Source organism: Dendronephthya gigantea, unplaced genomic scaffold (assembly GCF_004324835.1).
Source record: "Dendronephthya gigantea isolate DGI-Jeju-01 unplaced genomic scaffold, DenGig_1.0 000038F, whole genome shotgun sequence".
Classification (NCBI taxonomy): Eukaryota; Metazoa; Cnidaria; class Anthozoa; order Malacalcyonacea; family Nephtheidae; genus Dendronephthya; species Dendronephthya gigantea.
In genome coordinates, this window is record NW_021163048.1 from 262,076 (window position 1) to 280,717 (window position 18,642).

Here is an 18,642-nt window from a genome sequence, read left to right on the forward strand (position 1 = left end):
AGAATTATCTATTTTCACCTGTTAGTTTTTTCGACTAAATTTGCAAAAGGACTAGGGCACTGATGCGTATACAGCATTGAATATAATGCCACGTGTACGGTAAAAAGAAATCAGTTTTTCTTGTGCATTGCACTGTTTTCAGCGCAATGGCTTTTATCGAAGGCGACTTTAACGGAAAAGACACAGGAAATTCACAGAATATTCTGGTAGTGTCTTTCATTCTCATTTTACTCTGAGAGAGGCCTATTTTAGGCATGTTATATACTAAAATCTCAGTCAGTTTACCGTTTACCACTTTTATGTATCAAAGACACCTTTCTATACACTGAGAGTGTGTTTGATTTGACATCATATTCCCAATGTATTTGGACATTTCCCAAGTTTCTAGAAGACCTAGAACGCCGCACGTTTTAACAGCTAGGACGTCCATGGCTAAGCGGCCTGCTTTTTGGCTCTAGAAAATGTCCAAAAAGTTAGCTTTAATTAATTATGTTTTTGATAGTTTCCACTAAGCTTTCTTTTGCTTAAAGAGATATCCCTATACAAAGTATGCTTTTTGCATACTCTTAAAAAGAATCACGCACGAACGAATTTAGGCTTATCATACAAAGTCCTTTGATAGATTCTTTTTGAAGAACAAATTTTACCCATGCATAGTTATGATGTGATGCATATTCAAAATATAACGGATGTTGAATTTTTTCCTCGGAAGTATCTTGACATTGTCAAGTGATGAAGTTGAAAATAATCCGAAAAGAATTTTGTGAATACCCTTGAGGTCCTTTATTTGAGAAGACTGAAATTTTTATTACGTAACCTTTGGTCCTTCAAGACTAACAAAGTGTTTTTTTTTATTTATTTAACAAAACACTCTATACTCATGTTTACAACACTCTCACGAATCTCATACATAGTTGATACAGGAATATAAAATTGTAAAATGAAAACGTAAATAATTTAAAATAAATAAAGTGAATAAATATTTCGCGAGTCTTTTACCTCCTCAGCGAAAACTATTGGCACATCTAATCGCTATGTTTCAGATTACAAAACACCTTAAAAGCCAAATGATAATTTAAATTTCATCTCGTACTTCGAATTTCCATAACAACTATCAGCTGAGAGGTTTTAGCCCCCGAGGGTTATTTTATTCTTCAACTCTGCAGCTCTAATGAAACAAGAACTTTACAACTCCAGTGAGACAAGAAACTTTATCCAATACCATACCAAGTACATCCTTTTATTTATAATTTATCGTGATTCTTAAATTTGGTTTTGATTCATTTATTCTGATAGTAAGAGAGGAGGGGGCAACAAAAAAACTAGGGAATTAACAATGTGGGCTGGGGCTTAAACGGGGCTAAGATTATCTCGGCCTATCTGTTGAAATATTTGGATATGGTAAACCTAAAGTGGTCTTTGATTTTAGTATCTCAATTGAAATTATTGAATAAAAATTAAGACTGACATATTTAGGGTTTTTATGTATATATTTTGCCGTTACCGACAAAGTGGTCGTAAGCCCAGCCGATAGGAAAACACACGATTGACCACTAGTACTTGGTAAATTGAACACATTGTGCTGATTGAATGAAGATGAGGGGAAAAGACATTCAATTAATCAGTTTTACAAGTAGCTGGTTTTACGTATAATAATTTCGTCACATGGCTGATTGCAGTCAGTGTGCAATTTTGCTATCTCGCTACTTTCATTTTAAGGCATTTTCCAGAAGATACAGCAATACAAACTCCGTTCATAAATTGCGGTGAGAAATGACAATAGATAAAAGAATGTATGAATTTTGGAAGTATTTTCAAAGTCCTCCTGGACGAATGTCCCGAAGTCCGAACGCAGAACACACCTATGTTGCCAAGGGCATCATTTTGATGGATGAATTTCAGACTTTCAGTATCATATAATTGTTCAGCAGAACTAAAGCACTTGTGTTATCAAGTGTACGTTTTTTATAGTCATGGTTTCCAGTGACAGGAGGAAGAATGCTCACCGTCACAAAATATAGAGTCTTTTGTTCAGACAACAGCTGCTGTCGACTAACACATGCATAGAGACCATGGATACTGGATGGCACACTGTTGGAATCGATTTCATAGACAGGCGATGGATATTTTGTCAACATTTTTTTGTTAGATAAAATAATAAAAAGAGTATTTTGGTAGGGATATATGATAATTACTAGCCCCAAGTAACATCATATATAGAGGCCTACGGATGCCAATCGGATACCGGAACTAATTCCGTATGACATGGGTTACATTAACTAGGCTATAATATGATAGGTAATATTAATTACCACTTTCCCTTCCTCGAATATCTCTATCGTCCTGCGAGTTACCAACAAAAAGAACGACCCGCGATAATATATTTAATAACACATTTTCCTCTTTTTGTTGATATAGCTAAGTGATAAATTATTTTGTATACGACAGAGTTCTTTTATTTTGACATCGTAAATATACTGTATATACTATAGCTTGTGTATAGACTCAAGTGTTAAAAGTATTTTAGTATTCCCTTTTAGTAGGATAAGTAAGAATCTTCTTTTAGTAGGAATCTCTCAATCTCATGTCAAGTTCCGCGCAATACTAGCCGCATGCAAGTATCAGGGACCGTGGAAAACGTGCACGACATCACTCATGAAACGTCGGAAAAACTCCTCGTCTCCTTCAAATACATTTTAGTGAAAAAACATTTGTTATCCATCGCAATGATTTGATACAGTATATAAAGTTCAAATATTGGTCGCGTAGAAAGTCGCACAATATATATAGACAATAAACTGCATGTGGAAAATGTTCATGACTCCACTAAATTGGCATTATATTTATATCATATAGGTGCTTTAATTATTCATTTCAGTATAGCTTGTACACTCAATGACTCGTTGCATTCATAGCTTTTTTCGTACGTCGTCTTGTTGAAGGGGGTGGAGCTGAGTGGCCTTGGAGTTTTTCAGGTAAAAAAGTTTATACCTGATGTAGTCGTTTACTATTGGCAGAAACAAGGCGCAATAAAGTTTTCACCCTTATGTGTTGGTCGTCGTAAGTCAGGCATCACCGCTATAAAGCAGTTTTCCGAATATCCGCAAATATCCCTCTCGCTATGGCCCGTGTGCAGGTCAAATTGAATGTATATGCTATTCCCATGCACACATCGTTGCCCGGTGTTGTTCAATTCCTTGCCGCATAGCTATATTCCGTGCATTAATTAACAAGATGAATACACGAAATATAGTCTTATTGGTTTAAGCGAATACTTGCCCCATCAGAGTACAAACAACCTTCTGAAGGCTTCACAACTAACATAATGCATATTCATTCAAATTAATGCGCGCTTCCTTTCAAGAAAACAAAAGAAGACTTTGAAACAAGTACTATTTGAAATAAAAGGAGATCCGAAGGCGAAATTTAGAACTGAGTTGTAAAATGGTGTGAAAGATGAAAAACCAATATATAATAACATCGGTATATTTAAAGCTGACTTATACCTTTTCACTCCCACCTGAGTGTGGCTTTCTCAGTTTGACTTTTATATTTACAATATTCTCTTTCATCGTTAAACTGTATAGATGAATGATGTTTGAAATTATATTTATTTCACCGACCAAAATGAATTTTTGCATTGGTATAGAATAACGAAAAATAGCTCTGCAGTGACGGCCTAAAGTTTTCAGAAATACTGTTTTTAAAAATCGACACAGGACTATTCAGTCTAGAAGTTGCATCGAAAACAATTTATCAATTATAATTTGGTTCATTAATGAGTAATGACGGGTTTTGTCGGCGCTGAAACAATTTGATATTCAGTGATGTAAAAAATCTTTGTTAAAAATGAACCGAATACCAACCAGCCTACGGACTGTGTTATTAAAAAAATCAACGTAATAAAAAATCTAGAATACAAAACCATGAAATATATTCTGTCACTTCTTTATGAATGCATGATAAAAATGCTTTGATTGAACAATTAAAATGTCGTTATTAGATTTAATGCCTTGATATTGCTACTGGATATTGGCCATGGTTTCAAGTGGATGAGGTATAAAGGAAAGATATTACATGGCAAATTAACCAAACACAAGAGTTGGCAGACAAATGCAGATCGATAATGGTGCATGTTAGAGTGTTAACAGTCTTGGCAATATGTCTTTTTCGCTGTTCCCTTACTTCAGGTAAGTGAAATTTCAACCAGTTGCCGTGATTGCATTGTACTCGCATGCACTCTACTAGTGCACTCTGTAATTTTCTTGCATGACCTACAAAATGTGAGCTTGTTAGATACTTTATTGTTCGTGATTTTTGTGCTATATCGGTGAACACTTTTTTTACATTCATTATATACAGTGCTCGAAGCATGCATATTATAGGTATAAAAACTGAAAGTAGACAGTTTTTGGAACATCGCTAAAAATGTTTTCATCGAGGTAGAGTATAAAGTGTTCGCGGAGCACGTATAAAATAACCTTAGCATGGCTCGAGAAATTTGCTTGAATTTGGACGACTTAAGATACCAGTAATCAAGAGAGTAATTATCGTGAACCGCGCTTTAAAATTGACTTGCGCAAAAACTGCATGGTCAAAAACATCTTGGCAGTAGAAGCAAATGTAATTTTTGTTTCACTAGCTATAAAATTTTATTTTGATTTGATCAATATAGAAGTTTTCCAAAAGGAAACATTGGTTCGTGCGTAAAATTCATGCTAAAAATCATTAAAACGGGATCTAAGTCGACTAGCCATACGTGAAATGCAAATTTAAATTAAGAATGTAAAGTGAAAAGTAAATTAATGCCGTGCGCAAGCCAATTTTAAAGTAGCTGACAAGATACCTTCCCCCCCGGAAGGACAAATTTGGAGTACAAATTTTCCTTTATTCATACTATTGAGAGGAATTTGAATTGCGTTTTAAAAATGCCTTTTAATGCGAGTCATTTAACAACTATACTTTTATTTACACCCTGGGATTATGATTTGGTAGGGTAATTATTTTTGACCCTCTAGAATTTGAGCGATATATTGTACATCTTTATCATTCAAGCAGCTACTGAAAGTACTTATGTATACATATACGTTGACATTATTTTGGAGGTTTTCAAATTAAATAAAAGGTAGCCATGCTTCCGTTAAAGTTTATCTTTGAACAATATAAAGACCTTTTTCCGCCTGTTGCAAAAACCTACTTAGTACAAGCTTACGAACTCACACGACAAACAGTCTTACGTCTTCAAGCAATCCTTCTAAGTTCTAAGAAGCTTTCAGCTTTTATATGAGAAAAGGTGAAAGGTTTTTGTATTTTCGTAGACGTAAAATTAGATCAAAGAACTCTGAGATCTGGCGGAGGACAGAGAGCAACAATAATTGTTTGTCTAAATTTTGCCAGGCTGATCTCCAATTACTGTTTTTCGCAAATTATCATGCTTTAGCAAAACTGCACTGTGATGACAGTATTATCAAGCCTCCTTTATGAAAAATATTCAAAAATAGCGCAATAGGTCCCCCGTAGCCATTGCCATTGGAAATTGGGAGTCCTTTCCATAAATTATGCACGTTATTTACAAATCATGCACAGCTGTTGTCTTTATATTTTCAGTCCTATAAACCATTCATGGTCTTATATTTACCTTGCTTTATTTTTGAAGGTACTTCATTTGCAGCAAAAACACTCACGTTTTTTGTAAATGACGATATGAAGGCTGGTAAGGAATTAGCCCCAGTCAACGTAGAAACCAAAAATGGTTCCTCTCCAGTAATGTACAGCATAGATCCCACACAATGGCGTGATGTTTTAAGTATTGATAAACTATCAGGATCAACAACACTTCGGAAAGATCTGAGGAAGTTTGTAGTACTCCGCAGAGATGGTACGAGACGGCTTTCTTTCAATGTTACTGGATGTCAAAAATCTGGGAATGGACAGGAAAGTTGTGCTGCTGTAAATATTTTAATTATCGCATTACGAAGAAACTTTGGGGACAGGTTTGTTGAAGAAGCTTTGAAACATGTCACAACGAAAAATTTGGTCAATCACATCTTTGAAGGAATAACCCCAACGTCAATCTCGCCTTCATTTTTACTGCGAGTTATAAGAAGAATTCCAAAGACCTCGGAAGATATTACATTGTTGGAGGCGAAGCAGGAAATGTTGTTAAATTATATTAAAAGAAAAATCGTACACGAATTTTCATTTTGTAAGTTATGATAATCGATCGAATTCAGGTAGATTAGAGGGAAACAGTCCACACCTTTTTGTTTTGTTGCTTTCTTTTTCATGAATACTTTCACCATACAGTTCATTCTCAACCTATAAGAAATCAGTACCACCTACACTTTCGGAAATTTATTTTGATGCCGTGACCAACAGTTGCATGGCAACATGAACTATTCTCAGTTTTAACCAGTGGTTAAAACTGAGAATACATTTGTGGCAATAGTAGTATAGCAAGTGATGCAACTGTGCACGATAACACTCGCTAGCTCTCAAATTCAACAACCTTTGCAAAGTGATGTGATGAAACAACTGGAGGTAAAATCATTACAGAGGTCGTAAGGGCGAAACACTGCGGTGGGTCAGGGGGTAACTGGGCTAACAATATCTTCTTTGCTTTCAGCTTTGAAAGAAAGCATCAGTTTTGATTGTCTGCACATCGAAAAGTTATTTTCTTTGGACAAAATCTCGATATTATTGAACCCAAGCACGTGTCGAACAGTCGAAAAAAATGCACACCCATTATATTGCTACCAGAAATATCGTACCTACGATGGCACATGTAACAACCTTATTCACAAACACTGGGGTTCCGCTGACAACAAGTTAGAGAGAATGGTTGCTGCTGAATACGCCGATCCTGACCAACTCTATCTTCCCAAGGGATCCCCAGACGAGTTTTACAAAAGTCATCTTCCGTTAGCCAGTGATGTCAGCAAAACCTTTATAGGCTCACAAACCCACTCTCTTGGTTCAAATGAACCGTATTCACACGCAGTCATGCAATGGGGACAATTCTTAGATCATGACATAAGTCTCAGTCCCGAAAGCGAGGGAGCAGACAAATGTTCACAAGTACCGTAAGTTATTACTGATAGATGTAGTTATACTTCTGCTGCACACTACAAATTTCAGAGGAGGTTCTCCTAGCTATGTTATTTGAAAGCCCTTGCAAGGTTCAGTAATGGAAAATGCATCAGTGTCAAGTACATGAGGCAGATGATTGCAACTCTTTTGTGTTCCTTTCACCGTCGATAACCATTTTTGAAGTGCAGTGTTTTGTTAATAATTTTGAATTTTGCTTTGAATTTTAGATGTGATGGCTCAATAAGAATAAGCATTCCGCCATGTTTTCCAATCGTTTCAGCCAAAAACTCTACTACCCCTTGTATTAGAATGACGAGATCTGCGGCAGTGTGTCAGTCTGATGCGGCAGATTTACAACCGAGAGAACAGATAAATGTTCTCACTTCATTTGTTGATGGTTCACAGATATATGGATCTTCTGAATATGTGGCTAAGAAACTCAGAACTGGTTTGTTTTTCCTCAGAATTTTAGTTTGAAATTAGCTAACAAACAGGCATAATACAAATATAAATATGTTTGAGAAAGCACCACATTAAACTGCGGAGCTCGAGTCAGGTTAGAAAAATAGTCGCTGTAAAAAATTGGTTGCGACTAATCTCATGCAGTAAAGTTCAGTTATCGAGTTGCCAAGTTCGAGAAACTGTGTAACGTTCAAGACTTGTTCGAATGGGAACTTTATCTGTTTAATTTTTATTTTTAAGGTAAAGAGGGATTACTTCGTATGACAGAGAAAAACCTACTAATACTAGATAAGGATGTAAAAGGTCATCCACTTGACTTGTGTACCAATAGCGGAGGATGTTTTTTGTCTGGAGATGGTCGTGTTAATGAGCAGATGGGATTGGCCAGCATGCACACACTCTTCAACAGGGAACACAATCGAATTGCTACCATCTTGAAGCAAATTAATGTCCATTGGGACGATGAAAAATTATTCCAAGAAACTAGAAAAATTGTTGGCGGAATTTTGCAGAAAATTACATACGACGACTTCCTGCCGAAGATTCTCGGAGACGATGGCGTGTTGCCGTACCAGGGATATAAGTACGATGTGAATCCTGGAATCCTTAACGAGTTTTCAACTGCGGCTTTCAGATTTGGTCATAGTTTAATCAGACCGTTTTTCGATGTCCTTGATAAAGGATACAATCCTCTACGAGCACCGATTCCTTTGAAAGAGATGTTTTTCAATAATGTATTTATACAAAAATATGGAATTGAACCAGTTCTGTTGGGCTTGTTAGCAAACAACTCCCAAAATGTTGACCCTCTTTTAGCTCAGGACTTGACAAAGCATTTGTTTGAAAGGGAGCATGTCGTTGGTTTGAATCTAGCTTCTCTTAACATCCAACGTGGACGAGACCACGGCCTATCAGGATACAATACATATCGAAAACTTTGTGGTATGAAATCTGCTGAAACATTTGAAGACGTTGCTTTAGAAATAAGGGACCCGACGTATCGAAATTTGCTTAAGACATTGTATGGAACACCTGATAAAGTAGACCTGTGGGTCGCTGGACTAGCAGAAGATCCCCTGCCTGACTCAGCAGTAGGACCGACATTCCATTGTATCATCAGTAAGCAGTTCAGGAACCTTCGCGATGGTGATCGATTTTACTACGAGGAGAAAGATGTGTTTACCAAGGAACAGTTAAGAGAAATAAAGAAAGTAACGTTATCTCAAGTAATGTGTCATAATCTTAAAGACATTGTATCCATACAAAAAGATGCCTTCACTGCCCCAAAATGTGCTGAAAATCGTGTGTCCTGTGGTCGTATTCTACAATATTCTATCAACCTGGAGGCTTGGAGAGGTATACCTAGGACTCAATCTATATTTCTATTTGTATATAAGAGTTTGAGCGCTTTCTTAGTCCCAAACTGTGTTTCCAGCAATTGAAATTAAGTCTACATTTATTTCTGTCATAATTTATTCAGTCATAATTTGTTGAAAAAATTTCACGTTCATGTAGAATATATCTAATCTCAGACCCAACGTTATTCGGTATTATTCGTGTATGCTAATAACCGGAAACTAATCTTAATTTCTTACCATAACTTCAGATCATGCACCATGTTATTCCAATCCATGCGAACATGGGGGTCACTGTGTTCCGATTGATGGAGGGAAGAGCTACCATTGTTACTGTGGAGCATATTGGACTGGTGACAGATGTCAGTGTAAGTAACACTGTTAACTGAAAAGCCAATTTGCTTCGATACATATATTCGCAGCTATGATCCCCAATACAGGTGGACACGTGGTTCTTCTTACTCTTTCCTAAGATCACTTGACCTGCTACGATTGCGTCTTTCCTAAGATCACTTGACCTGCTACGATTGCGTCTTTCCTATGATCACTTGACTTACTACGATTGCGTCTGCTATTTCTCCCTCTCTCCTTCCCAGGAACCAGAGAAAATGTGCGTTGGCCTGCTCGTGGGATCACGATTAAAATTCAGTTTTCTTTTTCAGACCCCGAGAATCCATGTAACCCGTCAACATGTGTCGACCCCCAAAACATGTGGTGCAGATCAGAACTAAGAGGAACCTTATTTTACTGTTCTTGTGGCTACTTTCACGAATGTAAAAGTAAGTTCTATATAATTTAGATAATGTTTCGTCCACAATTCACTTTTCCCTGTTTTATTATGAAGTTTGCATGCATTCAAAGTTTCATATTTTTTTACTATTTCAGCGCAAGACTATTGCAAAGACAGTCCATGTCCTACAGGATATAAATGCGCCAACGAAAATGACAGTTATTATGGTGGTTATAGTTGTGAAAGGTCTACGCCTGGTAAAAAACATTGACGTAATAAAACATTACAACATAAGCAATTGGATATTCGCACCTGTTTATTTGCATTACCATAGTATATATAAAGTCTTATTAACATTTATATGTAAATGTTATAGGCGACTTTCCCATCATTTTTGTAATATAGAATTTACATAGATAAATAATATTAAGTTCTAAAATTATAAAAACTGAAAGAAATATTCTTGCATGGCAACTTTCGAATGAAAATATATTTTACTTATAATATTACAATACGTTAAACGTTTGAAAACACACAACTGAGACCTGGTTCACACTAGGTCCTAAGAATCGGGGATCTATTGTATTAATTTCTGATAGACAAAGCATTTTACGCACTAGTGAATTCAAACAAAAGGAACCCAGATTCTTAGGACAAGTGTGAACCAAGATGAAAACCTGGTTTTCATTGTCGTAGACAGTCAGTAAGGCCACGCTTAATAGAATTAACCGCGGTCAGGCTTAACACAAGATACGAACTGAACGTGCTTGCAACTTTGCGATGATGCCATCATGTCTCTGGCACAATATTGGTTGTAGATATTAGGTATCTTTGCATTGGATTATCTTTGTCATCACGATTTAGCAGATTTATTGGAAATAAAATTTTACTGTAGAAAAAAAGGTGTCATAAATGTATTGCAAAGCCCATGGGTTATTCTCATTCTTTAAGCAGTATCACACATTTCATATCTTTAGTAAATTTTCAAAGGATTTTTACAAAGGAGGGTCTTCGGACTAGCGTCTAGTCCAACACGACTTTCAGCCACTAACTACGATATAAATAATGAGAGAAAGCGCCCTTGGCATGAACTTCCTTTATTTTGTTTTCGTGACAAATCTTGGTGATGTGTTTAGAAGCACAATAATGTCAGGGGGATGTTAATCGGTTTTTTATGTTAGGCTAGGTAGCGTCAAGATGATGACCGTGTTTTATTCACATGTTACAACCTAAAACAATACTTACTACATATCAAGTTATCATCTAACTTCGTTTCAAAGATAAAAACAATTTTCCCTTGATCATTTTCTGTACTGGATTAAGTTTCTTCAATATCGTCCCAATCTGTTGTACCGTTTGTTCACTGGTTAAACCTGTTTTCTTTGTTTTAAATTTCTTTAATAAATCTTTTGTTGTCATTGGTTTATGTGACAGATACCGGCGAACTGCCTCCTCGGTGATTCCAACGTCTGGTGATCCCCGGGACCCGGGTCTCTCGGGTTCACCAAGGGCACGTGAGGCGAGTGAACTGCCGCTGGCTGAGCGATGGATTGGACTTTCAGTGTCTTTACGAGCTTTTTTACTCGGGGTTTCATCACCTGGGGAATTTTTTGAACGCTTCTTTCCAGACCGAGCTAGAAAAAACAAACGATGCCCTATACGCTTATTTCTGGTAGTAAGGATTTGTAGCTTTGAAATACGCCAAAATGATAAAGCATGTAAAATTTTAGTATAGTAAGATAAGAGTTGGTTGTAATGATAAAGGGCTTGTGAATCGTTGGAGATGGTACATTATCTAAAAAGATGACTTTTTACTCTGCTTTACCTGGCGAATTTATATCCTTCAGTTTCTTAGCGGCATCAACGATAGTTTTGTCAGTGGATTCAATGCCTTTAGTCGGGGTGTCAGACCTGCTGCTTGATGACGTGCTCGAGCCACTTCCAGCTTTCTTGCCTTTCTTTTTCTGACCTAGACAGATTCGTTGGTTCAGTTCGAGCATTTACGACAGAATAGTCACATTAATTTCATACGTTAAAAATATTCGGCGAAGCTGTTGACAAGTACAGCTGCCGGGCAAACCTTGCATAGGGGTATTGCCGGATATCTTTAAAGGGATTTTCAGGAACCTTGCGGAAGGACTTCAGATATTATTTTAAGTGAAACCTTTAAGTGAAACATACCTTGCAGAAGAACAGCAGATTTTGTTTGATCCTCATCAATCTCTTCATCATCTTCATCATCAGAACTATCATCATTTTGTTTCAACATATCTTTCAACAACAATCCTCCCTTACTTAATCTGTCTTCTTCTAATTCACTATCATCCTCACTGTCGGGATTTAGTTGTGCATTCAAATCGTCTTCAGCTTGAGGTTTTGTATCAGCTTGTTTCTTTTCAAGCTCTTCATCTGTCGGAACAAAACAAATTAAAGATAGCATGTTCACAGCAGTCAGACCGAATACTAGTAATACACTCGCTTGTTACTAGACTGTACGACTCAGGAGTTACATTCTACATTTCACCCAAATTTGCCCATTCTAAGATTCTAAGAATGCCCAAAGTACTAACTGTACTTCAGCACATTAATATACTTTTTTTTAAATCTCACTGTTGTGGTTGAGTTAATATAAAAGAATAGGGAATATAAACAAATTTTCAGGATATAAACTTCAGGGTAATGCACAACCTGAGGACGAGGTTTCTGAATAATCCATCTCTTTTGAATCTTCATAACCATCTTCCATTTCCTCAAAATCACTTCCATTATCTTCATTTTCTGATTTCTTTGTCTTACCCAATTTTTTTTTCGCTTTTTGAAACTTTTCTAAATACAGAAAACAATGTCGTTGTGCTATGTAAAAAAAGCTGGCCATGCAAATAAATGAGTGTCCGACTAGATACACGTGCGAATATCAATCACTGTCCTTTATAGATCAACATTTTGTTCCTGAAAGGTTCAGCCACTGCATATTAGTCAACATACTGTTAATGACAGATGAACTCTAGATAAGGTGAATCTTTAACGAACCATGCTGGTTACAATAACTACGCATTAACGTTGTTTTGATATAATTAGCCCGATATAAATTCAAATAGGAAACACAACAGATCTCTTCCAAATCGGCTCGGCAATAGTGCACAAGACGTCGCTGTAGAGCCGATCAAATATGAATATAATTGTGAGAAAGCTCTATATCCTAATGAGAGTACCTTCATCTAAATGTTCCTGTTCATCATCTCCTTCATCATTCGACATGTCCTCCAAATCATCATCATTGTAGATTTGCTAAATCATTGAATTAAAACCGTTCCATAATATATACGTAGAATCTATACTTTTGGATTTCCATAGAGATTTGGAATTTAAACTTTCTATTGTCCTCATGCAGTTTGTCAACAATTTTCTTCTCTCGAAAGATGTGAACGAGTGAACAGTTACGAATGCTCTGATGAACATCAGTAACCCACTTACCCACTCGTTCATATCTATCAAAGCGTAATACGAGACCAACTCAGCAGCCTCCATCAGGGACCAACTCACCAGCCTCAATATAAAAACTCACCAGCTTATCAACTTTTGATTTGACTTTAGGTATTACAATCTCTTCGTCCGCAGCCTTTTCCTCGGTGTCAGTGAGTCGTTTTTTCACCATTAATGAGAAATAATTGATTGTTTTATTTCTCAATGAAAATTCTTCCTCTGCCTCATCAGCAGTTAATGTTCTATAGTTTATTACTGGAGTAAATCTATACTGTGAATCAACTGGATAAGCTTCAAATGATCCATCATCAGCTTGTGTGAAAATATAATATGCTGCATTTTGGTTCATGTATGGTTCTTTAATTCCTTTGTACCTACAAAAAGAACTTCCTGGTCAACACTCATATAAGAAAAAATAACTTGAATAAGGTCAGTTGAATATATTAGCTGCAGAGCAGTGCAGCAAAATTATTGCAACATCTCTATTGCAAAAGGAAGAGATATTTCAAGCACACAATTTTAACCGCAGTCTTTCTTCCGCATATATACAGCAAGGTGTGACCTGAAAGATTCATTGAGGTTCGCATATTTAATTGCTGTGAGTGGGTTGTGTGTGTGTAATTGTGATGTGCAAAAACCCCTAGCGCTTCTGACCTAAATGTCATCATTTTAATAAACATATTTGATAATTTATAGATATTATTACTACAATAGACTGCAGAAACATTTTGCATGAGGATCACAATAGCAGAATTGAGAAATGCTGGGAACATGGATAACTGCCATTCTCTGTTTGAATTAAGGATCTGAGAATAACAATCTTACGTCTTTCCACCTTTTCCACCAGTTTTCAAAAGCCACGGTAAATCTTCATCTTTTATTTCTTTCTTGAAATAACCTCGTCTCTTCCTCTTTGCTTCCAACCTCTGTTCACGACCGTATTCACTTCCAGCACCAAATTTGGGCATTTCTTCTTCTTTGAATTCAGTTGTGGTTCTTTGGCGTTGCATATGAGCCTGATGTATTTTGAAGAATATGATTGGGGTGATTTTAGTAAGTAGAGTAAAATTACCAGCAAGATATTAGAAATGCTATTTATCTTCTGCCAAATTTTAGACATGATTTTAGAAAATCTATTCACTTGCTTGTCATAAGTTTTTTTTTGAGAACATACCTTGCTAATGGAAGATACATCAACTTTTGTATTGAACTTCATGATTGAATGACGTTTCTTCACATCTCTAAAGATCCCAACCAAACAAAGGTTAAATTTCACTGTTTGAGTTCTTGGTAAGGTATGGATACCAGAAATGAATTTGCAGTCATAATAAAAAATATGATATTTACAAGTAAAGCTGAAATGATAAGATCTTGAAAGGTGATAAATGATGGTGTTATCAATAAGTTAATAGTCACAGATCAGACTATATATGAGAAACGCACCTATTTGTTGGAACTTTCACAGAAAATGAGTTATAATTCTCTGCATTAAAAGGCACAGCTGTTTTACTTCCAAGAGATGAGGATGCTTTTGACTGAAAAACATTTTACCCTGTATTATACAACATTATAACTGGGGCAGTACTTTTTAAATGTTATAGATTTATTGTTTTTTCATAAATTGTGTGGAATACATTCCCTGCACTGACCAAACCTAAGAGTCTGGGAAAAGGCAAAATAACAAAGATAATTTTGGATGAATTAACAGGAAACAATGGCAGATAGTCTTTAATTTTGAGGCACACAATCTTACGTTCCTCAGTTTAACCATTGCAATAATTCAAAAAAATTAAAACACGTTGGTAATATAGTGTTTACCATTAAACTTGATGTGGGCTTCAATGGTATCGGTCCTTGTAAAAATGAAGCTTTTTTATCTGCCATTTTGTTTCAAATATTTTTCATTTATCAATGCCTGTCAATGCCTCTTCGTACGTCATGTAAGGTAAAGTTAGAGGATGCTGGGTAGATAAGTGTGCGCAAATTGTCGTAGCCTGGACGAGGACAAAATGTGAACTATATAACACCCAATTGCTGTTTTTTTTTTAAATTTTTTTATACGTCTATAATGTATGAAAACACATCCTTTAAAACAAAACAATACGGAACCCTTTAAAAATGGTTCATATCAAATACAAATATTTCTTAGAACAAAGTTCTCATTGTAAAAACAATGGTGTCCTTATATCTAATTTTTTCTGAATTTTTCCAGCTTCGTTTCTCAGTCTCTTGCTTTCCTGACTGTTCCCCTGCATGGCATGTGCAATACTTAGTGTAGTCAGAGTACGAATGACTTCTTGATGTGTATCACCGTGCACATTCTGGTGGCCAATAAGAGCCAGTTCTAGCAACTTACGACCTTGATTTATTTTACCCAGTGCGATATAAGCATGACCAAGATAAGTGACCGCGCTACTGATTTCAGCTGCAAACCATTTGTTTTCTTTGGCTTGAGGATCTTCAGGAGCAGCATTTTGTAATTCCATCAACCCTTTCTCCAACAGATCTTTAGAACGACCTGTGTCACCAAGACTACCACATGCTACGCCTAGTGCGACCAGAGCTTTACCATAGTGGAATGGTTGTTTGTTGGTCTGGGAAGTTTTGATATCCTTCTGATATATCTCAACCGCACGTTCCAATAGCACTTTACTTTGATCGAGTTTCTCCGTTGCACTGCAGAGTTCAGCTTGGTCAGTCAGTATTCCTGCGATTTCCAGACTGTCTTCACCATACCGTTCTTTGGTGATAGCATAAGCCTCGTTCAAAAGCCGCATACTGGAAGCATTATCTGCAAACACTTCGGAATGGATGTTTGCCATCGTGCGATAAACTTGGGCTTTGCTCGCAGCTGTTAGATTTCTTTCCTGGGCGATACTTTCAAGATGAGGCAGTAACAAGGACCTGGAAACCATGACATTGCTGTCGCCGCCAGCAATACGATAGTGGCAGCTAAGAGAATCTACAACACGACCCAAGTGTTCTTGAAAATGTCTCGAGATACTTTGGGCTTGGCTAACGCTATCGTCGTCTTCTTTAGAATCAAGAATACTGCCAACGCAGGTAAAGGTAAAATTCTCTTCATCACTTTTCAACGATTGAACATCTCCTAATCCTCTGCGATATTCCGCTAACGACGCTTGGGGATCGAAGCTTCGCAACCGACCAAAATATGACTTTTGTTGATGTTTTCTTTCAGCAAGGAGCAAATGTTGTTGCTCCAGTAACGGAATCGTGATATTTAGAAATACTTGTCGAAGGACATTGTGCACAATAGGATGAGTGGTTATAACTTCGATATCTGAAAGAGAAAATATAATACGTGAATAGAATGATCGCTTGAAATAGACGAAAACACTACTCCATATTTCGACCTATGACAAAGAGTATTAGGTCAAAACATCAGAAAGAGTTTTTGTCTATTTTAGGCAGTTCAATACCTCAATTGATGCATTACATTCTCTAAAAACTTACCAGCCATTGGCTCATGTGATACAAGAAATAATGGGCATGAACGAATGGCATCTAGACCATCTGAGGCTGGTTTGGATTGAATTCCCAATGCTGCATCTCCATAACCAAATAGACTTCTAATGGCATCTACTTCAAGTTTGATTCTTTCATATAACTTGACTGAACGATCAACAATACCACGGAATGACCATAGATTATGTTCGTGTTCAAAACTGGGATTTACTGATAAGTTTGCCTCTTCATTATTCACAAATTGTTCAGCTGCTTCCTCAGGTTTCATTTGCACATGATATTCGGATGTTTTAAGATGATGTGAAAACATACTCACAGGCAATGGTTTATTAACATTGCAAGAGCCAAGAAAGTCAAAGACATGAAGAAGTTCAGGAGAATTTTCTCCTAAAACTTTGGTAGCTAGAGCTACTGAACTGGTCTGAATAATCCAAAGCTGGTTAAAATCTGGATTATCTTTTTGTAACTGCTTTAGAGTTTGCTCAATGTCTGTGTAAAGATTTTCATGACTGTAGTTCTTATTTTGTTGAACTTTACACTGAAAATATATTGCAGTGCAAGCAATTGACAATGGATTATACTGGAGCAGGTTTAAAAGGTTTTCATCACAATTTTCTCCTGTGATACCAGAAAAGATCTGTTTTGCAGATTCACTTGTTATTCTAAACATAAAATTTAGCAAAGGCAAGTTTTAGTGAAAATGTGCCTAGTAAAATGTTAATTCTGGTCAAAAAGTAATCCTAGACATTTTTTATTTCAATAGATATATTTAAGATTTTATGATTTGGTCTCAAAATAAAGTAAAAATGCACCAATCAAAATACTTACTGGTTTAGGGATAGGTTTGCAAAATGCTTTTTATTATCTGAATGACCAGTGCACTCTGAATTTATGGTGTATATGACATAACCATTCCCCCACGCAGAATCTGGTAACCACTTTGTTAAATCCTTGTCTTCATCAAGATCATCAATGACCAGTATCCAACATGTCTTCTGCTTCAATTTTTCCTTAACAACTTGGCTAAAAACATCAAGTTGCTTGTCTAAATTACAACAATCCAGCTTAACTTCATCTTTTTCACAACCTAATTTACTAGCAAGTTCTTTTAAACTTGATAACAGCGACTCTTTGGTCTTAGCAAACAAACTGAATGTGATTTCATCTTTTGGCCATAATTTAAATTGAAAGCTTTCCCTTCGGGTTTCATTCAAATTTTCGGCTAGTAATCTGGCTAGCTGTGTTTTTCCTGATCCTAGTGGTCCAGATATTGACACTTGGTGTAAACTGCCCTGTCTATCCAGAAAAGACCTTAGTTTATCAATTTCAGTATCTTGTGGGACAGTAAAGTGGCTTGGAGCACTTGAAAGCAATTTCAAAATGAATTTTGTCTTTTGTCTCTTGTTGTAAACATAGTAGGTCGTGCCAGTAGCTACAGCGATAACTGTGAGTGCATAATATTTCGCAGAAGGATTATCTTTGAAAACATTTCTGATGTACAGTTTCTTTATTTCGGGAACTGTGCTTGTGGTGGTGGAATTGCCGTAACGCTGCGCTGGACGTATCCTCAAATTTAGTAAAGAACGTCGACCAATACTGAAACAGGACATTATAGAAATGTGTATTTAGCTGCTATTTACCAATTTGGTACTATTGAACCAGTGTAACTATAAACTATGACTGAATAATCTCCTTTCTCCTCTTCTCTATTCCCTCACCTCACCGATTCAAATTCAAAGATAGCTGAGCCACACTACGCATGCGTGATTCCCCGGATTGGACCTTTTGCATAATAGACCAACTTTTGAATTAGGCAGCAAAAAGGAAATTTCCGAAAAGTGCAAACTAAATTTAGTAAAATTACCAAGTTTGGCTGCAAAATATTGTAAAGTATGGAAAATATAGCCTTGCGAAGTTGGCAGTTTTGTATGCTTTTTTACTACGACCGGAAGTATGTAACTAAATTAGTTAAACACTTCCGGACGTAGTAAAAAAGTATACAAAATTGGCTACTTTGCGTGGCTATATTTTCCGTAA

At 36.4% G+C, this 18,642-nt stretch overlaps 3 protein-coding genes across 4 annotated transcripts; 1 reads left to right on the forward strand and 2 right to left on the reverse strand.

The window, feature by feature from the left end:
- The first annotated feature begins 4,102 nt into the window (after positions 1–4,102).
- Positions 4,103–9,932, forward strand: LOC114526325 (eosinophil peroxidase-like). The gene is made up of 8 exons (XM_028547905.1): positions 4,103–4,190; positions 5,657–6,205; positions 6,626–7,082; positions 7,317–7,537; positions 7,792–8,907; positions 9,158–9,274; positions 9,569–9,685; positions 9,792–9,932. Exons 1-8 carry the CDS (start codon positions 4,127–4,129, stop codon positions 9,905–9,907), a joined length of 2,757 nt encoding a protein of 918 aa, XP_028403706.1. The 5' UTR covers positions 4,103–4,126; the 3' UTR covers positions 9,908–9,932.
- A 2-nt stretch (positions 9,933–9,934) lies between these two features.
- LOC114526326 (general transcription factor IIF subunit 1-like) lies at positions 9,935–15,030 on the reverse strand. Of its 2 annotated transcripts, XM_028547907.1 has the most exons (11): positions 14,938–15,030; positions 14,563–14,654; positions 14,294–14,360; positions 13,945–14,135; positions 13,202–13,493; positions 12,849–12,924; positions 12,325–12,462; positions 11,818–12,045; positions 11,462–11,605; positions 10,882–11,270; positions 9,935–10,525 (listed from the first exon to the last, which is right to left on the reverse strand). In XM_028547907.1, the coding sequence occupies exons 1-10, from the start codon at positions 15,001–15,003 to the stop codon at positions 10,900–10,902; spliced, it is 1,665 nt and encodes a 554-aa protein (XP_028403708.1). In that variant the 5' UTR covers positions 15,004–15,030; the 3' UTR covers positions 9,935–10,525; positions 10,882–10,899. The 2 variants fall into 2 exon arrangements, with proteins under 2 accessions (XP_028403708.1, XP_028403707.1); XM_028547906.1 differs by having other exon boundaries at positions 9,935–11,270.
- Positions 15,031–15,188: 158 nt separating this feature from the next.
- LOC114526451 lies at positions 15,189–18,322 on the reverse strand. The gene is made up of 3 exons (XM_028548053.1): positions 17,434–18,322; positions 16,594–17,267; positions 15,189–16,420 (listed from the first exon to the last, which is right to left on the reverse strand). The coding sequence occupies exons 1-3, from the start codon at positions 18,213–18,215 to the stop codon at positions 15,279–15,281; spliced, it is 2,598 nt and encodes an 865-aa protein (XP_028403854.1). The 5' UTR covers positions 18,216–18,322; the 3' UTR covers positions 15,189–15,278.
- Between the last annotated feature and the right edge of the window lie 320 nt (positions 18,323–18,642).

What these genes read in the sequence shown, in the direction of transcription:
- LOC114526325 (XM_028547905.1), top strand. Translation starts at nt 4,127, where the DNA reads ATGGTGCATGTTAGAGTGTTAACAGTCTTGGCAATATGTCTTTTTCGC. An exon ending in GACAAATGTTCACAAGTACC is followed by an intron (nt 7,083 to 7,316) that starts GTAAGTTATTAC and finishes TTTGAATTTTAG; the next exon opens with ATGTGATGGCTCAATAAGAA. An exon ending in CAACCTGGAGGCTTGGAGAG is followed by an intron (nt 8,908 to 9,157) that starts GTATACCTAGGA and finishes CCATAACTTCAG; the next exon opens with ATCATGCACCATGTTATTCC.
- LOC114526326 (XM_028547907.1), bottom strand. Translation starts at nt 15,003, where the DNA reads ATGGCAGATAAAAAAGCTTCATTTTTACAAGGACCGATACCATTGAAG. An exon ending in TTCAGAAACCTCGTCCTCAG is followed by an intron (nt 12,046 to 12,324) that starts GTTGTGCATTAC and finishes TTGTTCCGACAG; the next exon opens with ATGAAGAGCTTGAAAAGAAA. An exon ending in ATCTGCTGTTCTTCTGCAAG is followed by an intron (nt 11,606 to 11,817) that starts GTATGTTTCACT and finishes GAATCTGTCTAG; the next exon opens with GTCAGAAAAAGAAAGGCAAG.
- LOC114526451 (XM_028548053.1), bottom strand. Translation starts at nt 18,215, where the DNA reads ATGTCCTGTTTCAGTATTGGTCGACGTTCTTTACTAAATTTGAGGATA. An exon ending in GCAAACCTATCCCTAAACCA is followed by an intron (nt 17,268 to 17,433) that starts GTAAGTATTTTG and finishes TTTTATGTTTAG; the next exon opens with AATAACAAGTGAATCTGCAA. An exon ending in ATCACATGAGCCAATGGCTG is followed by an intron (nt 16,421 to 16,593) that starts GTAAGTTTTTAG and finishes TTTCTCTTTCAG; the next exon opens with ATATCGAAGTTATAACCACT.